The 18,892-nt window shown below is 34.1% G+C and overlaps 3 protein-coding genes across 4 annotated transcripts in view; 1 reads left to right on the top strand and 2 right to left on the bottom strand.

Moving 5' to 3' along the window:
• Positions 1-2,101: 2,101 nt before the first annotated feature.
• Positions 2,102-3,100, bottom strand: cart3 (cocaine- and amphetamine-regulated transcript 3). The gene is made up of 3 exons (XM_055210051.2): positions 2,813-3,100; positions 2,647-2,730; positions 2,102-2,395 (listed from the first exon to the last, which is right to left on the bottom strand). The coding sequence occupies exons 1-3, from the start codon at positions 2,972-2,974 to the stop codon at positions 2,288-2,290; spliced, it is 354 nt and encodes a 117-aa protein (XP_055066026.1). The 5' UTR covers positions 2,975-3,100; the 3' UTR covers positions 2,102-2,287.
• An 11,121-nt stretch (positions 3,101-14,221) lies between these two features.
• Positions 14,222-18,045, bottom strand: cartl (cocaine- and amphetamine-regulated transcript-like). 2 transcript variants are annotated; one of them, XM_055209435.2, is made up of 4 exons: positions 17,477-18,045; positions 14,859-14,992; positions 14,673-14,753; positions 14,222-14,580 (listed from the first exon to the last, which is right to left on the bottom strand). In XM_055209435.2, exons 1-4 carry the CDS (start codon positions 17,532-17,534, stop codon positions 14,473-14,475), a joined length of 381 nt encoding a protein of 126 aa, XP_055065410.2. In that variant the 5' UTR covers positions 17,535-18,045; the 3' UTR covers positions 14,222-14,472. The 2 variants fall into 2 exon arrangements, with proteins under 2 accessions (XP_055065410.2, XP_055065401.2); XM_055209426.2 differs by lacking the exon at positions 17,477-18,045 and adding an exon at positions 17,091-17,225.
• iqgap1 (IQ motif containing GTPase activating protein 1) overlaps positions 17,299-18,892 on the top strand; it is a 53,404-nt gene continuing 51,810 nt past the window's right edge. The window contains exon 1 of the mRNA XM_073859244.1: positions 17,299-17,446. Within this exon, the coding sequence (XP_073715345.1) occupies positions 17,401-17,446 (46 nt within the window). The 5' untranslated portion in view covers positions 17,299-17,400. The remainder of the gene's footprint in view (positions 17,447-18,892) is intronic.

Raw genomic sequence — 18,892 nt, 5'->3', positions numbered from 1 at the left:
AAATTATGTTCTTTCAGGTTTGTCATGTCATTTTGAAAATATGTCAGTGTTGATGTTTTCTGACTGTTGCGGTAATGAGATTTTTTAGGACTAATTTTTTAAATTATGTTACAAAAAGTGTTAAATGATAAGTAAAAGTTTTTAAATTAATGTTCCCATCTACTCCAGACTTTGTTTTGTCAATGTCTGGTGGGAAAAAAAGTAAATTTAAGCAATTTTTACATTTTCATGCGTGACATTTTTAAAACCAAGTTTTCATGAGAATCACCCTCCTATTTAAAAATGTGTTTGACCTATTTGACTCATATTTGACAATCTGGCAATCTGTTAAATGTGGTGTGTATAAACACATAACATCACTGCTCAATTTGATTGAAATGTTGAAAAAAAAATGTTTTACAGTGCCCTTCATAAGTACTGGGACAAGAAAGGCAAAATTGCTATTTTTGCTGTGGAGTCAAGAAATGTCTAAACATTAAAAGGTGAATATGAGACAGTAGTACAAAACGTCACATTTTATTTTTCACCTGTTTGAATTTTAATTCTTTTATCTAATGTGAGCTTATTGGGATTACTGTCTCCAAGTGTTAAGTGATGAGCTGTGTCCTGATGCATTTATTGTTTACACATGGAAAGCAGATAATGTGTAGTATCAGTTTGATCCATTGCTTCTGCAGTCTGAGTCTTGCATTTGGTGACAACACAAATACCGTAAGTCAGGTTGTTGTTCTTTGTTGGTAAAGCATGTATGTGTTGAAACATAATAAAATTTTAATAAAATGTAACATTCTGTATAATTTTGCCTTATATATTTATCTTATACATTTCTTGTCTCCACAGCAAAAAGAGCAATTTTCTCTTTCTGAATACTCATGGCACTGTATACAGTATCTGCTATCTAAATATTGTTTTCACTTAAAAGGCTCTCATTTCTGATTAATTCATTCTCAGTCTCTGGGACGACTTTAATGGGACAATTCACCCATGTGCATTAAGCTTTGTATAGTTAGAACCCCAGTCATGTTTTGAATGGCCGTGCATTATTTCCTCAGTGGCCGCTGAGACAGGAGAAATACAAATTTCAGTGTTGCACTTCCTTCTTTTAATGATGTAAAAATCATCATTTTGCATCATTGAAAGCAGGAAGTCTAATATCTTTGTTGATGGGGTGAGACTACAAACACCCCTTTCTCTGTTAAATTGGCACCAAATTCGAAATGTATGTTACATTTCGACTACAAATATGACCACTTTTAATAAAGATTAATGTTTCTACGGGTGAAATGCTCCTTTAAAATGTCCAAATATGTAGCCTACCAATTAGAGTATGCGTACATTTGATACTAATATGTACCTTTGAGTTATTCACTTCCACTCTTTACGTATAAAGGTGAACTTTTAGAAAGTGTACTGCCCCAGTGACAGCTTTTGTAGTTTGATTACCTGTATCATGAAGCTGTGTTGTGGTCCAAAGATAAAAATGAAGCCACAGTTGACTATTCAAGAGTAACACAATAGCCTACACATCCTAGTTCTCTGTGATTTCTGATTGATATCTGTAAAATATTAATAAACGCAAATAAATTTAACAAGAAGTGAAAAAACATTTGACTGACATCTCAGGGAATTTTGGTGCATTTTGCTGCTTGGATTCATGCTGGACTCAGTCTCTCATGCAGAACAAATCATGGGACAGCCTGTACTGTCTCTGCACTTTTTCTCCTCATCACTTATGAGTCAGTTCCTGTAATACAAAAATGTCATATATTTTTACCCCCTTAAAGCCTGATGAAGACATGCAAATAGAATGAGATACCTGTAAAATGTGTTTAATCACATCTTCTTATATTATTGAGGATTAAGTGTAGTCCAAACTATAACGTGGATGAATAAAATGATTCAATAAAATCAGTATGCTGCTAACAACATTAAATTTTACACGAGTTTATACATTTCTGAAATGCATATGATTTAAGTCACATTTTAGCATAATATTAACTGAATTATACTACAATTAATAGTGCGGATATATTTCATAATAAACATGTTTTCATGTGCATTCAAGCAAATAATGTATATGCCATTATGATACTAGGAACCACAAAGACTGCTTTAGAAAACACAACACAAAATTTATTAGGTTTCAGTACACATCAAGAGCAGCGAAAAAATGAACAATCTTTCCAATGCATCCGTTCTTCTGATAGCACTTTAAGATCATAAAAATAGAAATGACAATGTACAAATATCTGTAACTTCTGTGTTTTCAATTCACATTCCATCTTCTTCACAAGCACTTCAGCAAAAAGTAATTACAAAACGCTCCACGTGGACAGTCACACATTTTGCCAATTCTTGCTCCTTTTCTAATGGCGCACTGCTCCCCAACGTCGCACTGAGGTGAAAACAAAGCATCAGTGTTAGAAAACTGCATGCATTAATTTCATAAAGAAGTTCACACAATGATTTAATATTGCATAGTCGGATGAACTCCAGATCGGATCACATAATCATCTAGTGGATTTTAATGTTTACAAAACGCATTTCATTGAAATAACTCTTTTAATTCAATGTAGCATATTCAAGTAACAACCAGTGAAGCAATTGTTTAAATAACATTTTTAATTGAAGTCTTGTTTTACTCACTGTGGGAACGCGCCCAAACTTCTTTTCCCAAAGTGAGATGCGTTTAGTCTGCAGTTTGGTCAAAACGTCATGTAAAGCCCCGAGCTGTAAACATGGTCACGTAAATAAAAAAGTTTTATGAATGCATTTGCTCTTAAGACGTTAAAGAAGATTACGCAATACTTACGAGCTGCTTTTCGTTGGTTAAGTTTGGATCCTTCGGGTAAAAATCCCTCAAGGCTCTCGTTTCTAACACAGGTTCGTTGTCCAAGTCCATTTCAGCACCGTGAGCAAAGGAAAGCAGCACCGCGCACGCCATCGTTGCTGTCCAGAGTTTGTAGCTCTCCATGGTCAAAGCCCAAATTGAACAGGTCCTCTGTATTGAGATGAAGATACACTTCCAGCTGTCTGCTCTACTGAGACAACACTCACTTCTTTACTTCTTTTGCTCCACCTTATACATTGATTTTGGTCCATGCGTAATAAGGACGATGATGATGACTCATTGCGTAAAGTTGCCCGGTTTTCATCCAAAACAAGAGAGAAAACGAGGGGTGATAAAAATTGAATCAGTGTTTAGGAATTACTATTTATTATTTATTTTTATTGTTTATGCATTTTTTTTGAGTAAAGAAAGTCTAAATTTGATTCGTTTCTAACGTGCATTGGCAACATTAAATGAATGACTATGAATTAAGTCCTATAGGTCTGAAATTTAAAGTCTGAGGTTTAAAGTATATGCCCTCAACCCACTATTTTGTGCCAAACTATATATTTCTCTAAATGTCTGTAATTCAGTCGTTTTGCTCTGTGTCTCATATTTGATAGGCTATTATAAATTAAAGTACACAAGTATCTATGAGATGTACTTCCCAAAACGGTTTAAATCTGTAGAAAAGTAAAAAAAGAGTGCTGATGCTAAGATGGGCCGTAACACTAACAGGAATATGTAGACATTATCAATCTATAGTGGGAATTTATAACCCATCACCACCCACCCACACCTTACCTCATACCCAATTCATTTGAATTTTTTTTATTTAAAACGGTAAATATGTAAGCATTTAATGTAAAGCTTTAAATTAAGAAATAAAATTAAAAACTTTACGTAAAATACAACATACAAAAATTTATTTTTTTGACATTGTATGTGTTTTAGTCACTCATACAATAATGGTAAATACAGGCTTACATTCCTAATAATAAAGCTTCCTAAAATCTTTGTTTGGATTTAAGGGTTCCATAAAGAACCTTTAACATCCACAGCACGTTTTTGTTGTACACAAGGTACTTCGAAATGGATAAAGGTTATTCAGATAAGTGAAGTAAAATTCTTTGGAGAACTTACAATCTTAAAAATAAAAACAACAATGCCATAGAGAAAAATGTTTGGTTCCACAAAGAACCTTTCAATCAATGGTTCTTTAAAGAACTATTTCTTTTATACATTTTTATAATCTTAGGAACCTTTTTAACCTTTTATGAAACAAAAAGGTTCTTTGGATGTTAAAGGTTCCTTATGGAACCATTTAGACAAAAAAGGTTTTTCAATGGCATTGTGAAGCACCTTTATTTTTAAGAGTGAAGTGGTTCTTCTATGGCATTGCTTCTAGGAACCTTTTAGCACTTTTATTTCTGTTGCCTTAGAATGTATATTGTGCCAGTCTCCTTTAAGTGTGCAGCCTTTATTAAACGTCTAAAAATAACAACAAGTATAGGTAGAATAACATCTACACATCTACAAAATATTCAAGAAACGTATTTGCAACAGGCTGACGTAAAAGATGTTTACAAATGTTTGTTTATTAATCTCATTCTGCGTACAGGAAGAGGCATTATGTTGTTTTCTATTGATATGATGCAATGCAAACCTTCACTTTGATCATGTCCTAGTTGCTTCAATATGATCCTTTGTCAAGCAGAAGCAGGACTCTGTTTGACTGCTCTGTGGGTTGCATGAGTCATATCATTCCAATTACCACATGTATTATTGCTTGTCAGAAACGTTTCCCTCTGCGCGCGCAGTCCTACCTTATTAATATAACAAATTCCTTGCTAGTTGTGCTCAGCATTCACGTCAAACCAGCGCTATTTTCATCATCTTCGCTGAAAAATCATTTCATAAATATGTCATTTGAACAGTTTCATATTAGCAGAATATTTCCCTTTTCACGGTCATTATTCACATAACTTTTCTCCAAACTGCTAAATTAAGGTCCTGAGGGTGTCATTACTGTCATAATAGTGTAGAGCATTTTTGAAGAGACCATAACAGGATAGGACAGCATTGCCATAGGGTGTAAAATCCAGACTAAAAGAGCAACAGAACCAAAAATACACACCGGCAGTTGCAGTAAACCAGGCATAAGCATCGGTACTATTGTGGCACTATAAATGGCACTTTGTAGCCATTTTTCATGCGCTAAATTGGTTATGATTTAAGTTAAAAACCTCCCATGCTTAAAGGAAAACACCACCGTTTTTCAATATTTTATGTTCTTACCTCAACTTATGAATTAATACATACCTATCTTTTTTCAATGTGTGCACTTTTAGTCTTTGTACAGCGCTTTGTGAACGTGTTAGCATTTAGCCTAGCCCCATTCATTCCTAAGGCTCCAAACAAAAGTTTTATTTTGTGCCACCACATTTACTCATGTGGCTACTCATGTGACAGTCTTTAAATGTGAGAGCGTGGGAGTGTTTGGTGGCTTCTGAGTTCATCCCTGTTTGGATTCTAGGGAATGAATGGGGCTAAGCTAAATGCCAACACAGTCACAAGGCGCCGCACAAAGACCAAAAGTGCACGCATTGAAAAAAGCCAGGCATGCATCAATTCGTCCAAGCTGAGGCAGAAACACCGTAAAATATTGAAAAACGGTGGTGCTTTCCTTTAATCTCTTTTAAAAGCTTCCATTTAGATTATTGGAAAAACAAAGCTTTCCTGAGCCACTAAAAGAAGCTGTTTGTTTTTGTGGCGAAGTGAATTTTGTGCTTTGATGGCAAATCCCAAAGAGGAAACAATAGTGTGGGAGAGATCGGAATTTGTTATCTTCCAGGCTTATTTAAGTATTCCCTCAAACTAACAAGATTCACGCATATTTGCTTTGGTTCAAAGATGTTTGGATTCTCACTCCCTCGGCTGGCACGTCAATGATCTCCCACCCTTCTCCTAACTAGTGAATCCTCTTGAGAGATTCAGGTTACTTGAGCTGGAAAGACGTGTTGAAATTGATTTTGTGTGGGTATGTGATTTCTCTGTGCCTTCAGGTGATCAAGCTAAGTGTATTAGGGCCCTTTTACCTCGACTTTAATGTTTGAATTATTTACTAAGAGCAGACATGCTTATTTATGCACGTGTCACATTAAGTTGGTGAAATCATATTAGCTAGCCATATTTGCAACCACGACTGCTCGTTCAGATATGACTTCATTTATTGGAAACAGCATTTGCTGAATTTATTCTGGAGTGGCAGGACATCCATTTATTGAAGTTTTTTCTGCCATTCATACAAATGTTTTAGGAGTTCAACCAAGCCTGGATGACTAAAAATAGGCTGGAAGACAAAAAAAGAATGGTTTCAAAAGTGATTTTGACTTTGAAAGGATACTTAAAAGTCAGGTATTCTAAACATAATACAATGTTGTACTTTTTTGGGTACATTACTGTTCCTTAAGGACCTATTTTTGTACCCCTAAAATTGAACTGGGTACCACCCCCGTGACAGAAAAGGTACAGTGCAGTTTCTGGTTGGCTTAGGGGAGCTGAAAAGCTTCAGCATAGCAACAGGGGGACTCACCTAGCTGTATCTGAACTGTCAATTACACTAAAGGGCTGCAACACTTTACCAGAGCACCAGAGGTCTCTTGCTATTGCTAGACTCTCATTTGTCAGCTGAACAGACTCCCCATTATATCAGAGGGAGGTACTCAGACTCAAAACACAAAGGCATTGATGCTCAAGCAAAACAAACATTAAATATTGTGTCTGATAAAAGGGACCTGAGCCAGATAATAAAGCTGTGAAGTGGTCAGTGGGTAATGATGTAGATAGTAAAACAGCTCATTTTATTATGTAGTGAAGATTATCCCATGTGTCAGCCACAGTCACTCTCAAATCCACTGATGCGTGAATCATTAGGCCAACTTTGCCTGTTAGTGAGCCGCGTCTATCAATGTTCTGTAAGCCAACCGATGATCTGTCAAAGGAAAGCACTGAGACAAAGTCACAATCATTAGAGCCCAGATGAGAACATTGTCAGCAGGGTTTTGGGAAATTCACACAGACTAGAGAGAAAAGAATGACAAAGATAAAAAATGTAAAATGATGAATTAGGAGAATTCAGATTTGAAAAACAATAGAAGAAACAACACAGCAATTTTGCACTTTAAAGATGTCTAAGCATAGCCCCAAAATAAATGAAATAAATACATAATTAAATAAAACCAAACAACCTTTTTATAACTGTTGACATTTAAGTAAAAACGACATAAAGAAATTCAAGTTTATTTTTGCTAGAAGTGGGTTACTTATAGCCGGAATATATTGGGTCTATAATTAACCTGGATTTGAAATGATGGTTATTGCTTGCTTGAAATGTTTCAATGTATTATTATATTCTCTTCAGTAGTGTTACGAGCCGTGACAAATGTAATGGAGGACATAGTCAGGTTGGTACTTTGCAACAAAAGCTATTTATTAATATAAATAGAAAACATAAAAAGACCATTATAAAACGGCTCGTTCTGGTTCTTCATTCTGATTGGTTGAAACACGTTCTAAGCCGTGATAAAATACACCGGTAAACCCACGGTTCAGACCGCATCACAAGTATCACTGCGCCACTGTTGCTGCGTACTGCTTTATGAAAATAAACACCACAGTCTTTAATCATATTTAAATTTTTCTACATTTGCACAATTATGGTGATATCCAGATAAATGTCATAGATATTTTTGAGTCATTTCGTCAATAAAGAGAAAACGTTCTCTGGGTTGTTTTTGTCTTAAATGGATATTTCCGCTATTGTCCACTAGATGGCAATCTTACCCATTTACTCAACACAACAGCGTTGTGGTGGATTTAGCGTAATGTGTGAGTTTTGATGGCTCTGAATCTGATCTCTTACAAAAGTTCTTCACAAAAATGGAATTATCTCCGCTTTTGAAAATTTAAGAGGTGACAACTGATAAGAGAACAAATGAAGGTAGGATGAAACGTTTTTTTTGTTGTTGTTGTTGGAAAGCGAATGGTCTGTTCTTTCATTTGATATTTTATGTTTATTTAAAGAAGATTTTTCTGTTAGGCATTAAACTAAAACTGGGTCGGGCAACTTAAAAAAAAACACTGACGGGAAAGAGTTAAGCATGCTTCCATATTTGATCATATTTGAAAATGTACATTTTAGATGAATGTTGATTTATAAAAATAAACACCACAGTCTTAAATTATATTTTCATTGTGTCTTTGCTGCGTCTGTGTTGCTTGAGAATTGCGCTTTGTTGCAGCCGCACTTGATTCTGAGGAACAACTTTGTTTGGCGGAAGAGCAATATTTGTACTAATATAATTACAACTTATTTGTGTTTCATTTTGTGAAACCCTGCTATGCATATGATGTAACCGTTTTATAAACGCAATAAACCCCCGCGAAGCAGTGGGGTTACAGTGCATTTTATAACAACTAAGGCTCCGCTTTGCGTCGTGCCTAACAACGGCCCTTAGCTGTTATAAAATGCACTGGTAACCCACTGCTTCGCGGGGTTTATTGCTTTATTTTATAATGAACCATTATGCTTTTATAACCTTAGAATGAGACGTTTTTATCTACATACACGAGGGTCCCCTTATGTGGAAGTCGCCATTTTGTTCCGCCATGTTTCGACAGAAGCCCTTAACGGACAAACTTTTTTCCTAAGTTGTCTATGACAATGACATGTTTTTCCAGTGGCGGCTAGCTTACCCCTCAGTCAGTGGACTGCGCCCTTGGTTGCAATTCGCAACCTCACCACTATATGCCGCTAAAATTTACACACTGCACCTTTAAGCGTTAATTCATCTTAGTTGTTAATTTTTAGCATTTTTCAATACATTTTTAAAATCAGAAGTTGTAACTAATGCACAATGAACTAACATGAACAAAAGTAGGCCTACTGGCATTAACTAACATTAACAAAAATTAATTAATGCAAAACAAGTCATTTTTTTAACACAAGTTTTCCATTGATGTATGGTTTTTTAGGATAGGACAGTATTTGGCCGAGTTACAACTTTTTGAAAATCTGGATTCTGAGTGTGCAAAAAATAAAAATATTAAAAAATTGCCTTTAAAATTATCCAAATAAATAAATTACCGAGCAACACATAATACTAATGATAAATTTTTGATATATTCATGGTAGGAAATATCTTCATGAAACATGATCTTCACTTAAAATCCAATAATATTAACACAATGTATTGTTGGCGATTGCTACAAATAAATCAGTGCAACTTATGACATTTATGTTAGCTAATGCATTTACTACAAATAAAAAGTCACAGTAAAAAGTGTCTTTTTGTGTATATTTTGTTTTTCAAACAGTTGATATATGTATCTACATGAAAAATATTTATAATACGATTTTTTAAGTAAAGTTATAACACATTTTGTCCTATGTCTCAAAAATCTGTGCTTTTTAGGTGACATGACGTTCTCAATAACCAATTACAAAGCAAAAGAGCATTGATTTTGGGTCTAAATGAAACAAAATAAAGTTAAATAAGGGAAGAACAGGAGGAACAGATGTGACCAAGCTTGTTTGATTGCAAAATGTTTTTTCCTAGCCTGTCATATTGTTGAATTATAAAAGGAAAAGTACATGCAGCAAAACCAAATGTACAATATGCTGCTGTGCAACATTCTGTTCCTACAGATTTTAGAGGGGATCTCGCTGTCAGCGGTACTCATGTCTCATTTAATAGCCTTTTCATGTTTGGTTAAAGTCAATAAATAATTTAGCCATCCTGTTTACATCTTTACTCCTCATATGCAAACACCAAAGTAGCCTAATCAAGCAGGACCAACATCTTATGTAATGGTATTAACATTGTTATGCTGTCACATACATATTGCATTGATCTTATTCTTAAATTCAGCAAGTGTGCACTGTATGCCTGTGCACTTCTTATTACATGAGGCAAAAGCATCCGAAATAAATACTCATGGAATAGTCAGCAAGGCTGTCTTCACACTGGAGTCTGCAGTCTGACATGTTGTGCGTCATTGTGAGAAAATTAAGGGTCTCTGAAAAATCTGCTTCAACATTTGCCTGCCTACAAAGCTTTATTTATTCTGATGAGGAGTCGCTTATCTCTCTAATTGCACTGTATGGCTCTTGTGTGTGGTGTTAACCTTTAATATATTGCTTAATGTCTCCGCTTCCATTTCGCCCACTCTCTTCAAATCCTTTTTTAGGCAAATGCTTCACATCTTTGAGGTAAGGCAAGCAAAACAAAACACATCAGGATGAGGAGAACGGAAAAAGCCAACGCAAAGACTTCACCTTTCCTGCAGAAGACAGACGAAACTTGTTTAAGAATGAAACATTATTTTTATTCCAATTTCATACCGGCTCACCAGAATCACATGTAATTGTTTTTTTTTTCATTTAAATGCAACCATTAACAAACAAATCCAAACATTATCTTATTCAGTAGATTTTAATGAATGTGAGGTGAGATAGAGGATGTATACATAAGAACATGTGCTGGTGTATTCTTAGCCTTAAAAAAAATAATCACTTGAATTTAAGCAGGCAGTTATGGTCCGACGTTATGAGTAGCTATGTTAAAATCAGGTCAGGTCTGGTCAGCTTGTCACAGAGGGAAGAAGACAGAATGATGAATGAAAGTTAATCAGCGTTCAGATGGACTGCACAGAAATCTCATCTGAGTGACTCACAGAGGCTGTTCATTTACCCATCACTGAAAATCACATCAGGCAACAACATCACCAAATTGAGTTTCCCTCATCCAATGAGTATTTATTTGTAAAGCTGTTTATTTTCCCAGAATTTTCCACAATGCCCACAGAAGCTTAATTACACAGCATAAATAATTCAAGTGAGCAGCTGACTGTTGCAGGCCTAAGGACACACTCATTCTCTTACCATACTCATTTGAAGACCTAACAAGACATTAGGAAAGATTTCCTGCTAAAATGTTTTACTTCTAATGGTCTGATCTCATGGAATTCTGATTTATGCTATATCATATTTAAACTGTGTTCAATTAAATGACCGATTTAAAGATATATTGATATATAGGGTTTGCCATCTGAAATTATTTGGAATAGGGCTACTTCCTCCTTGTACACTGTTCGTAATGTAGGCCTATGCATGCCCTCACAAAAATTAACCATGGTTTTACACCATAGTTACTATAGTAAAAACATGGTAACCACAAAATAACCATGGTTTTGACAACCATGGTTTTCATAAACCGTAGTTCAATCATGGTTAGTGTAGTAAAACCATGGTTTTGCTGATAGTAATTAATACACCAAAAACCATGGTTACTACATTTTTACCACAATAAAACCATGGTTAATTTTTGTAAGGGTGGGATTTGTAAACTAAAACCTTTTAAAACCAAGCAAATAAAATTTTACCCCTCTTTTAAAATACTATATACTTTAGTTTTACTATAGTAAGCATTGGTAAATTGTAGTAGGCCTATAGTAATTCTTACACTTTGTTAATTTATAGTAGTATACTAAAATGAATAGATCAGTTACATTTTTTATTTACTTTGATAATATTTAAAACCACTAAATTTCACTACAGTTTTATATAGTAAATATATCTAAAAAATACTACTGTATTTGCAGATTCTAAATGCAAAAAGAACATAAAAAGTACTATGTATTATGTTCATAATTGATACGCAAACATCGCCCCCTAGTGTTTTAAATTTAAATAACAAACGATAGACACGATAGGCCTGCCTACGTATAATAGTAGATCACGAAAATAAACTCGTGGCCTCTGATATTGTATGTACTTTATTTGTGTATCTTGAACTATTTTTTAAGCATCAATTGCATGGGTAGGCAGAAGGATGCATAGCAAAGTGTATTTAGTGGCAAAAAACAAGAACAAGTGATGAAATATTTAGTGGTAAAAAACAAGAACAAGTGATGAAATAACTATTACATTGTTAATGGAGTGAAGCAATATTTATCTTGCAACTAGAATCTAATTTAAATAGCAGTGGCTGAGTTAATTTGGGTAAGCAAATTAAGTAGCCTGTTTCTCAGACAGGGTTTAGATTAATCCATGATTAGGCCTTACACTGCAAAAAATGATTTTCAAGAAAAAAATATTGTTTATTAGTATTTTTGTCTTGCTTTCAGTAAAAATATCTAAAAATTCTTAAATTAAGATGCTTTTTCTTGATGAGCAAAACGACTCAAGAACATAAGTCTAGTTTTTAGACCAAAAAGATCAAATTTAAGTGATTTTGTGCATAAAACAAGCAAAAAAATAAATAAAAATCTGCCAATGGGGTAAGCTAATTTTTCTTATATTTTTTTTATTTAGTGTTTAAGAAAAATGTTCAATATTTTTTTGCTTACCCCATTGGGAGATTTTTTTGCTTGTTTTGTGCACAAAATCACTTAAATTGTATATTTTTTGTCTAAAAACTAGACTTATTTTCTAAGGTCATTTTGCTCATCAAGAAAATACATCTTGATTTAAGAATTTTTAGATATTTCTACTGAAAACAAGACAAAAATACTAAATTAGAAAGTCATTTTTTTGCAGTGAATGAAGGCAGCTCAAACAAGCATTTTAGTCAAGCCCGCCCAAAAGCCGCCCCTTTATCTGTATAGCACTCTAGAATTTATAAAGCACTGCTACAGTAACGTCACAAGATATTTTAACTTCATTTTTTTAGAGACTGTAATTTTCATTGTGTTATAGGCGTGATATTTCTCAAATATCATGGCCTCTGTAGAAACAGTAAAGAATGCTCATATTTAAAGCATGAAACAATACGCTTTTTGCTTTTGTTGGTGATGAATTATTCCATATTCTATTAAACAAAACGTTGTGCATATTGTGTTGCATATGAATTAAGTTTGAATGATCTATTCGTGTTTAGTTAAACAAATATTATGCACTATTATTACGTAATAGAAGCATTTGCATGTTTAATAATTCAGAAGTATGGCCTTACAAGTTAAACATATGTGTTTACAGCCCATTAAAACCAGAGAGTGTGTGTGTGTTTTATAAATAATGTACCACGGTATATCTCAAGGGAATAGTAAACTCACCTAACCCAAGAAATGAACAAGAAATATATGCTTTCAACCACCAATATACTGACAGTGCTTCTTCTCAGGAGAAACATTTAGCATGCAGTCGTGTTACAGAGCTGGTGAATTAAGACACAGTAATAAACGCAATGTATAAATGAGAACATTCAGTAGGAAAACTCATCTTAAATCCTTTTTAGCACTGCATGTGCATGAGAGCTTTAAATTAAGATAAATCTATAGCTTACAAATGCGTTTTCATACTTTCTTTCTGACAGCTATGGGTCTCCCATAACAATAAAACCAGTAAATGCAAAATTAGGCTGCATTGAATCTTATTGAATCCTAACACTTAAACAAAATATTAAAAATGTTATTCTTTTATGACAACAACTTTGGGTCAGCACAGAAAAGCCCTTTAGCATTTTTTGTAAAGGTAATCTGAGGGAAATAGTCTCTGATGTTATTTGCTTTATACACTCATTATTTTACTATACCTTAGAGGGACCACTTATGTCCTTTTCATGAATGCGGTTTTACAAATCAGTTTATTGAGCAATTAATTTTGTTTACTTGTTGTTGTTGTTGTGCCAATTTTATATTCTGTTTTGGATCCAGTTACAACTGACTTGAGGCAAAGGAAATAATTTTTACACAAAATCAATAAAACATCTAGATCAAAGAGTAACTTAACTATTGCACCCTTGGGTTTTACCCAAATTGACTGTAATAAGAGATACTAAATCAAACAGGATGCATTGATAAAAAGGATACATCTTAAGGGGCATGCACCTCACTTTGGATTGTCTTAGCTGATATCATTAAAATATAACAGTACTACTCTGTCTATAATGGCACTATTATAATGGTATACTATAATGATATAAAAACTGTGTTAAGTATTTTTATATTCTTACATGTACTGTACCTATTCAGCCTGTTTACTTTTCTGTTCTTTACTAATTATTGTATTTATCCTAAACCATTTGTGAAGGGACGTCGTAATAGTATATGAATACTAGCTTTGATGTTGTTATAATTTGCTAAATGTAGTCAAAGTACAGTGGTTTATCTGGTACTGATATAACAGTTTTTATAAACCACTTACTGTACAATAGCTGCTAAAAAAAGTTAAATATTTTATTGTGTGGGTGGACGGACAATCTATCATCACTGTGACCAAACAGATGCCACCTATTAAAAATACATCAATTTCAGAGGGCACCGCTAGTGATACAACTGTTAACTTTCAAAATATGTTATAATTTATAAAAATTAAAATTTATACAGAATCAATGGCTTAATTTATTCATATTTGGGAATTACAAGAACATTTATTTGATAAGTACATCAAGTTAATCCAAGAAGACAAGAAAATGAGAAATCATCATGTTTATTTGATAACAAAGACGTCCATTTATGCTCATAACAAAATTAAAATAAGAAACATGCTTCATTCCAGCTGTCATGCTGATTTAAATAGTTTAGGAGATTTTGTAGATGAAAATGCAGAATTTTAGGTATTTGCTGCTCCTTATAGTGATTCAGATGCATTTTAAGAGAAATGAGTTACAGTTAGATCCTCTGCCACATTCACAAAGTTTCCCAATGCGTGGACCAAATTTCAATGCACAGCGTGACCCCACAGCACACTACAGAGAGAGAAATCATTTTATGTTTACTAATGTATACTCATTTTTGGACTATACATTTTACAGATTGAAGCAAAAAGACAAAAGTATACCTGTGGAATGCCACGTTTTTCTGTTGATGGTGGATAGTTCTGATTCTGGTATCTTCCTAAAAGTGCTGTCATAGCTTCAATCTATGCAAAAAGTTAAGTATCCATAAGAAAATTTCAGCCATTTGTAGAAAACATGTCCATCTAAATTTACATTACAAGCAATAAAACTATCATGCAAATACTCACAAGGTCTTTTTCAGTTTCCTGCTGGGTCAGCTGTGGGTCATCTAAGGCAAGTTCTTCTCCACTGGACATGACAGTAAAGAGTACAGCTATGATCAGTCCTATCAGTTTTCCTGAGCTCTTCATGGTTTGGAGTCCTTGGAGTTTGAAATAAGCTGCCTTGTGTCAACGGTTACAAGACACAGAAGATCTGAAGGGTCGTACAGCTTAACACTGACTACATTGACAGTGCACACTGACTATTTTATAAACTCATAAGCCCCACCCTGATTTAGTTTAATGGATTACATTAGCTCAGCTATTGGGTAAAGGAATAATTATGCTAAGGTCGCTGAAACGAACATGCTTAATAATTAATGTTCAATTAACACCGCTCCCCATACACATTAATATATTGCAGTGCTATAGGCTAAATACAGTGTGAAGAAGTAAATGTAACATCTTGATAATTGATAGTACAGTAAGCATATTAAATTTGCTAAATAATATTCACATTTTCAGTTAAATTGCATTTAAATTGTGGTTTTCACTTGACATTACTGCATTGCTTTAGGATTTTGATTATATCTGCTTAATTTTATTTGTCATAGTAAATAAATGTGGTTATTCAGATCTACTTTTTAACTTTTATTTTAATTTTACCCACATTACATACTCAGAAACCAGATTTCAAAAGATTTCATAGCTTTAAAAACTACTCCCATCTCTTACAGATCCCTTTCCTAAAATTTGGGACAATATTTCCAGTTTCAAAAGAATATACAGACACACCTTATAAAACAAGTTGTGAAATAGGCATCGGAAATTTTGCAACAATTTGTGCCTGATCCATTTAATGCATTTGGCGGACACATTTATTCAAAATGTAAATTTTTATCAGTATATGTGTTCCCTGGGCATCAAACCAACTTTGACTTGGTTAAACACTCTACTCTACGTTTAATGTGTTGTCCTTAACTAGACACATTTCTGTGTTATTTTTGGAACAACACACTTTGTGTTGTTTTGACACATCTTGTGTTGTCCCTTTTATTTATTTGAACACAAAATCAGCAAAAAATTACACATAATGTGTTAAAATAACACAATGTGTAAAATAGGATAACACAAAACAATGTGTAAAAATAACACATAATGTGTTAAATAGGATAACACAAAACAATGTGTAAAAAATTACAGTGTAAATAAGTAAATGTAGCATCTTGATAATTGATAGTTCAGTGTGGATATCAAATTTGCTAAAGAATAGTCACATTTTCAGTTAAATTGCATTTAAATTGTGGTTTTCACTTGACATTTCTGTTGCATTGCACGTGGTTATTCCGATCTACCCTTTAAACTTATATTTTAGTTTTTACCCACATTACATACTCAAACCAGATTTCAAAAGATTTCACAGCTTTTAAAACTACTCTCATCTCTTACAAATCCCTTCCCTAAAATTTGGGACAATATTTCCAGTTTCAAAAGAATGTACAGACACACCTTTTAAAACAAGTTGTGAAATAGGCATCAGGAATTTTACAACAATTTGTGCCTGATCCATTTACATTAATGCATTTGGCCGACACATTTATGCAAAATGTAAATTTTTATCAGTATACGTGTTCCCTTGGGATCAAACCAACTTTGAGTTGGTTAAACACTCTACATTTAGTGTGTTGTCCTTAACTAGACACATCTCTGTGTTATTTTTGGAACAACACACTTTGTGTTGTTTTGACACATCTTGTATTGTCCCTTTTATTTATTTGAACACAAAAAAATATAAATAAAATAACACATAATGTGTGAAATAGGATAACACAAAACAATGTGTAAAAAATGAATACATCCTTTCTTAGAGTGAAGGAAAAACTGTAAAAAAAAAAGTTGTCACTAGGGTGGCACCTTTTCAAAAAGCATACCTACGTTAAAGGTGCATATTGGTATCAAATGTGTACATGTATGCACCTAAAATGGTACATATATACAGCTTTTGTACCTTTATTCTAAAAATGTGTACCAACTACAAGAGCTACAGGAATATTTAGAAAAATATGATCACAAAGAAAAATCCTAAAATAAGAATGCATACATTTAAGAATTTATCCATTAATAACAAATTTGTTTAAATTAAATAAAGCTATAATAAACATGTGTTTCTGTAACACAAGCTGGTAAAGCATTGCGACAAAAGGTTGTGGGTTTAAGCCCCAGGGACAGTGAACATAAATATGGATAAATAATGCATACATTGAAAGCACTGCGACTCGCTTTGGATACGCATCTATGTGAATTGAGTGACCAGCAGATGGCGATGCAATCATTGTTCATGTTTTGAGGTGATAAAATGGGTGTTTCCTGAATCGCATACTTTAGGATTTAGGAACGAACACGCCCATGACATCAGAGGGTTCTCAAGAAAAAGTCGCTAAGACTGTGCAGGGAAGAAAGAAGGGGGCCAGGGGTGCCTTCTCAATATCTAAAAAATAAAGCGTATAAGGATACAAACCAGCATCGAAAACGCAGTGGGAAATAGGACGTCGTAACTTTTTCAGAAAGCATGTCAACTTCTGACGAGACAGACGGTTTCCGACCTCGATATGGCTGTAAGTGTTTCTTCAGGTTTATCTACCTACCTTGCTTTTCCACCTTCACAGAAAACTCCCCAGTTTGTTGTGCGATAAGGCTCTTCATTTTGTTTCATTTACGGGAGTGGTTGAATTCAAGTCAGTGGCATTGAACGGATTTTGATACGGTTATCATCGTAGATTGACCCTTCTTCTTGCATTGAAATCGGCATGGTTAACGACTTCCGCATTATAATACTGATGTATGTGGCAAAGAAGCGAGCGACATAAACGGTTCAACTCTTCTTGAACAACTTAGCATGCTCATTTTTACTGTATTGTAACGTACACAACTGTGAGTTGTAATTTTTTTTAATCTGCTATCGCAATACTAGTCTAGATTACATGAAGTTAAGAATGAAACAGCTGGTTAACTGTTGCAAAGTTAAACTCAGACAGTCTAATGTAGAAATTTAGTGCCACCGTTCCAGCCCACAAGGAAACGGTATATTATAACGTTAACGTTACCTCACCTGTCTCTTTATTAATTGTCTATATTATTAGCTCAACGCCCATCATCATTAACGCCCTGAAGGCTAAACGTATAAACTCTCAAATTGCCTCCTACTGTTTTTATTTGTCACCCATATTCACACTGTTTAGTTTTTTTTTCTGGAGACTTTGATTGCATGCTGTTAACTGTTTCTGTTTCTGGTCCCAGCAGAAAGTGGCCGTTTCTCAAATGAAGCCAGACTTGACTTTTCTTTTGTACAATGCCTTCAGACGTCTTGTTTTTGTCATTAAAGTAATTCAAGTCGGATCATTTTGAATAAAAGATCTCTGGACTCTTTATGAGCTGGGTATTTCTTCATAAGTCTGAACATGCCAACAACAGGGTTTCTTTGGGAGTTTGTGGCAGGGTTGTAGGTTCTTACACCATTCTGGGTGTTACACACTGAGGCGTTTAGAAATAATTCAAAAGCAGAAATGCATTATTATGGCAGTCGTATAATTGTTTTAATTATAATATTCAAATTTTAGAGTCTGGGCCTACAATTTGAATAGACTGTAAGCCTTTTGGATGAAAATCCTAGTAGTTTTGTGTTTAAAGTCAAAGTAGGGTGAATTCAGGTAGACTGGGACGTTTTCGCATTGAGACGATGGACAAAAACGAATCCCGAATTCACCACATTGGCAGAAAACACATCAAAGTGTATTATGAGATTAGAAATGTTGAATAAATGGTCTCTGTCTGCAGTATAGGTCATCCCAGAGCTATTAGACAGATGTGTTTTCCAAAGTATCCTTCTTTTTCCCTCTGTCTGGAATATATGCAGCTGTTTGCAGTAGTAAATAGATGTTTTTACTTTTCCATGACATTGACCCTATTAAATGATTCCAGTATGTGCAATAATCATAAATCTTAAGGACACATGAGGTCATGCACTTGAGAAGTTATGCATTATAAAATTAACATAAATACTT

The sequence above is a fragment of the Misgurnus anguillicaudatus genome, chromosome 21 (genome assembly GCF_027580225.2).
Source record: "Misgurnus anguillicaudatus chromosome 21, ASM2758022v2, whole genome shotgun sequence".
NCBI lineage: Eukaryota > Metazoa > Chordata > Actinopteri > Cypriniformes > Cobitidae > Misgurnus > Misgurnus anguillicaudatus.
This window is presented reverse-complemented; position numbering and strand designations above follow the sequence as displayed.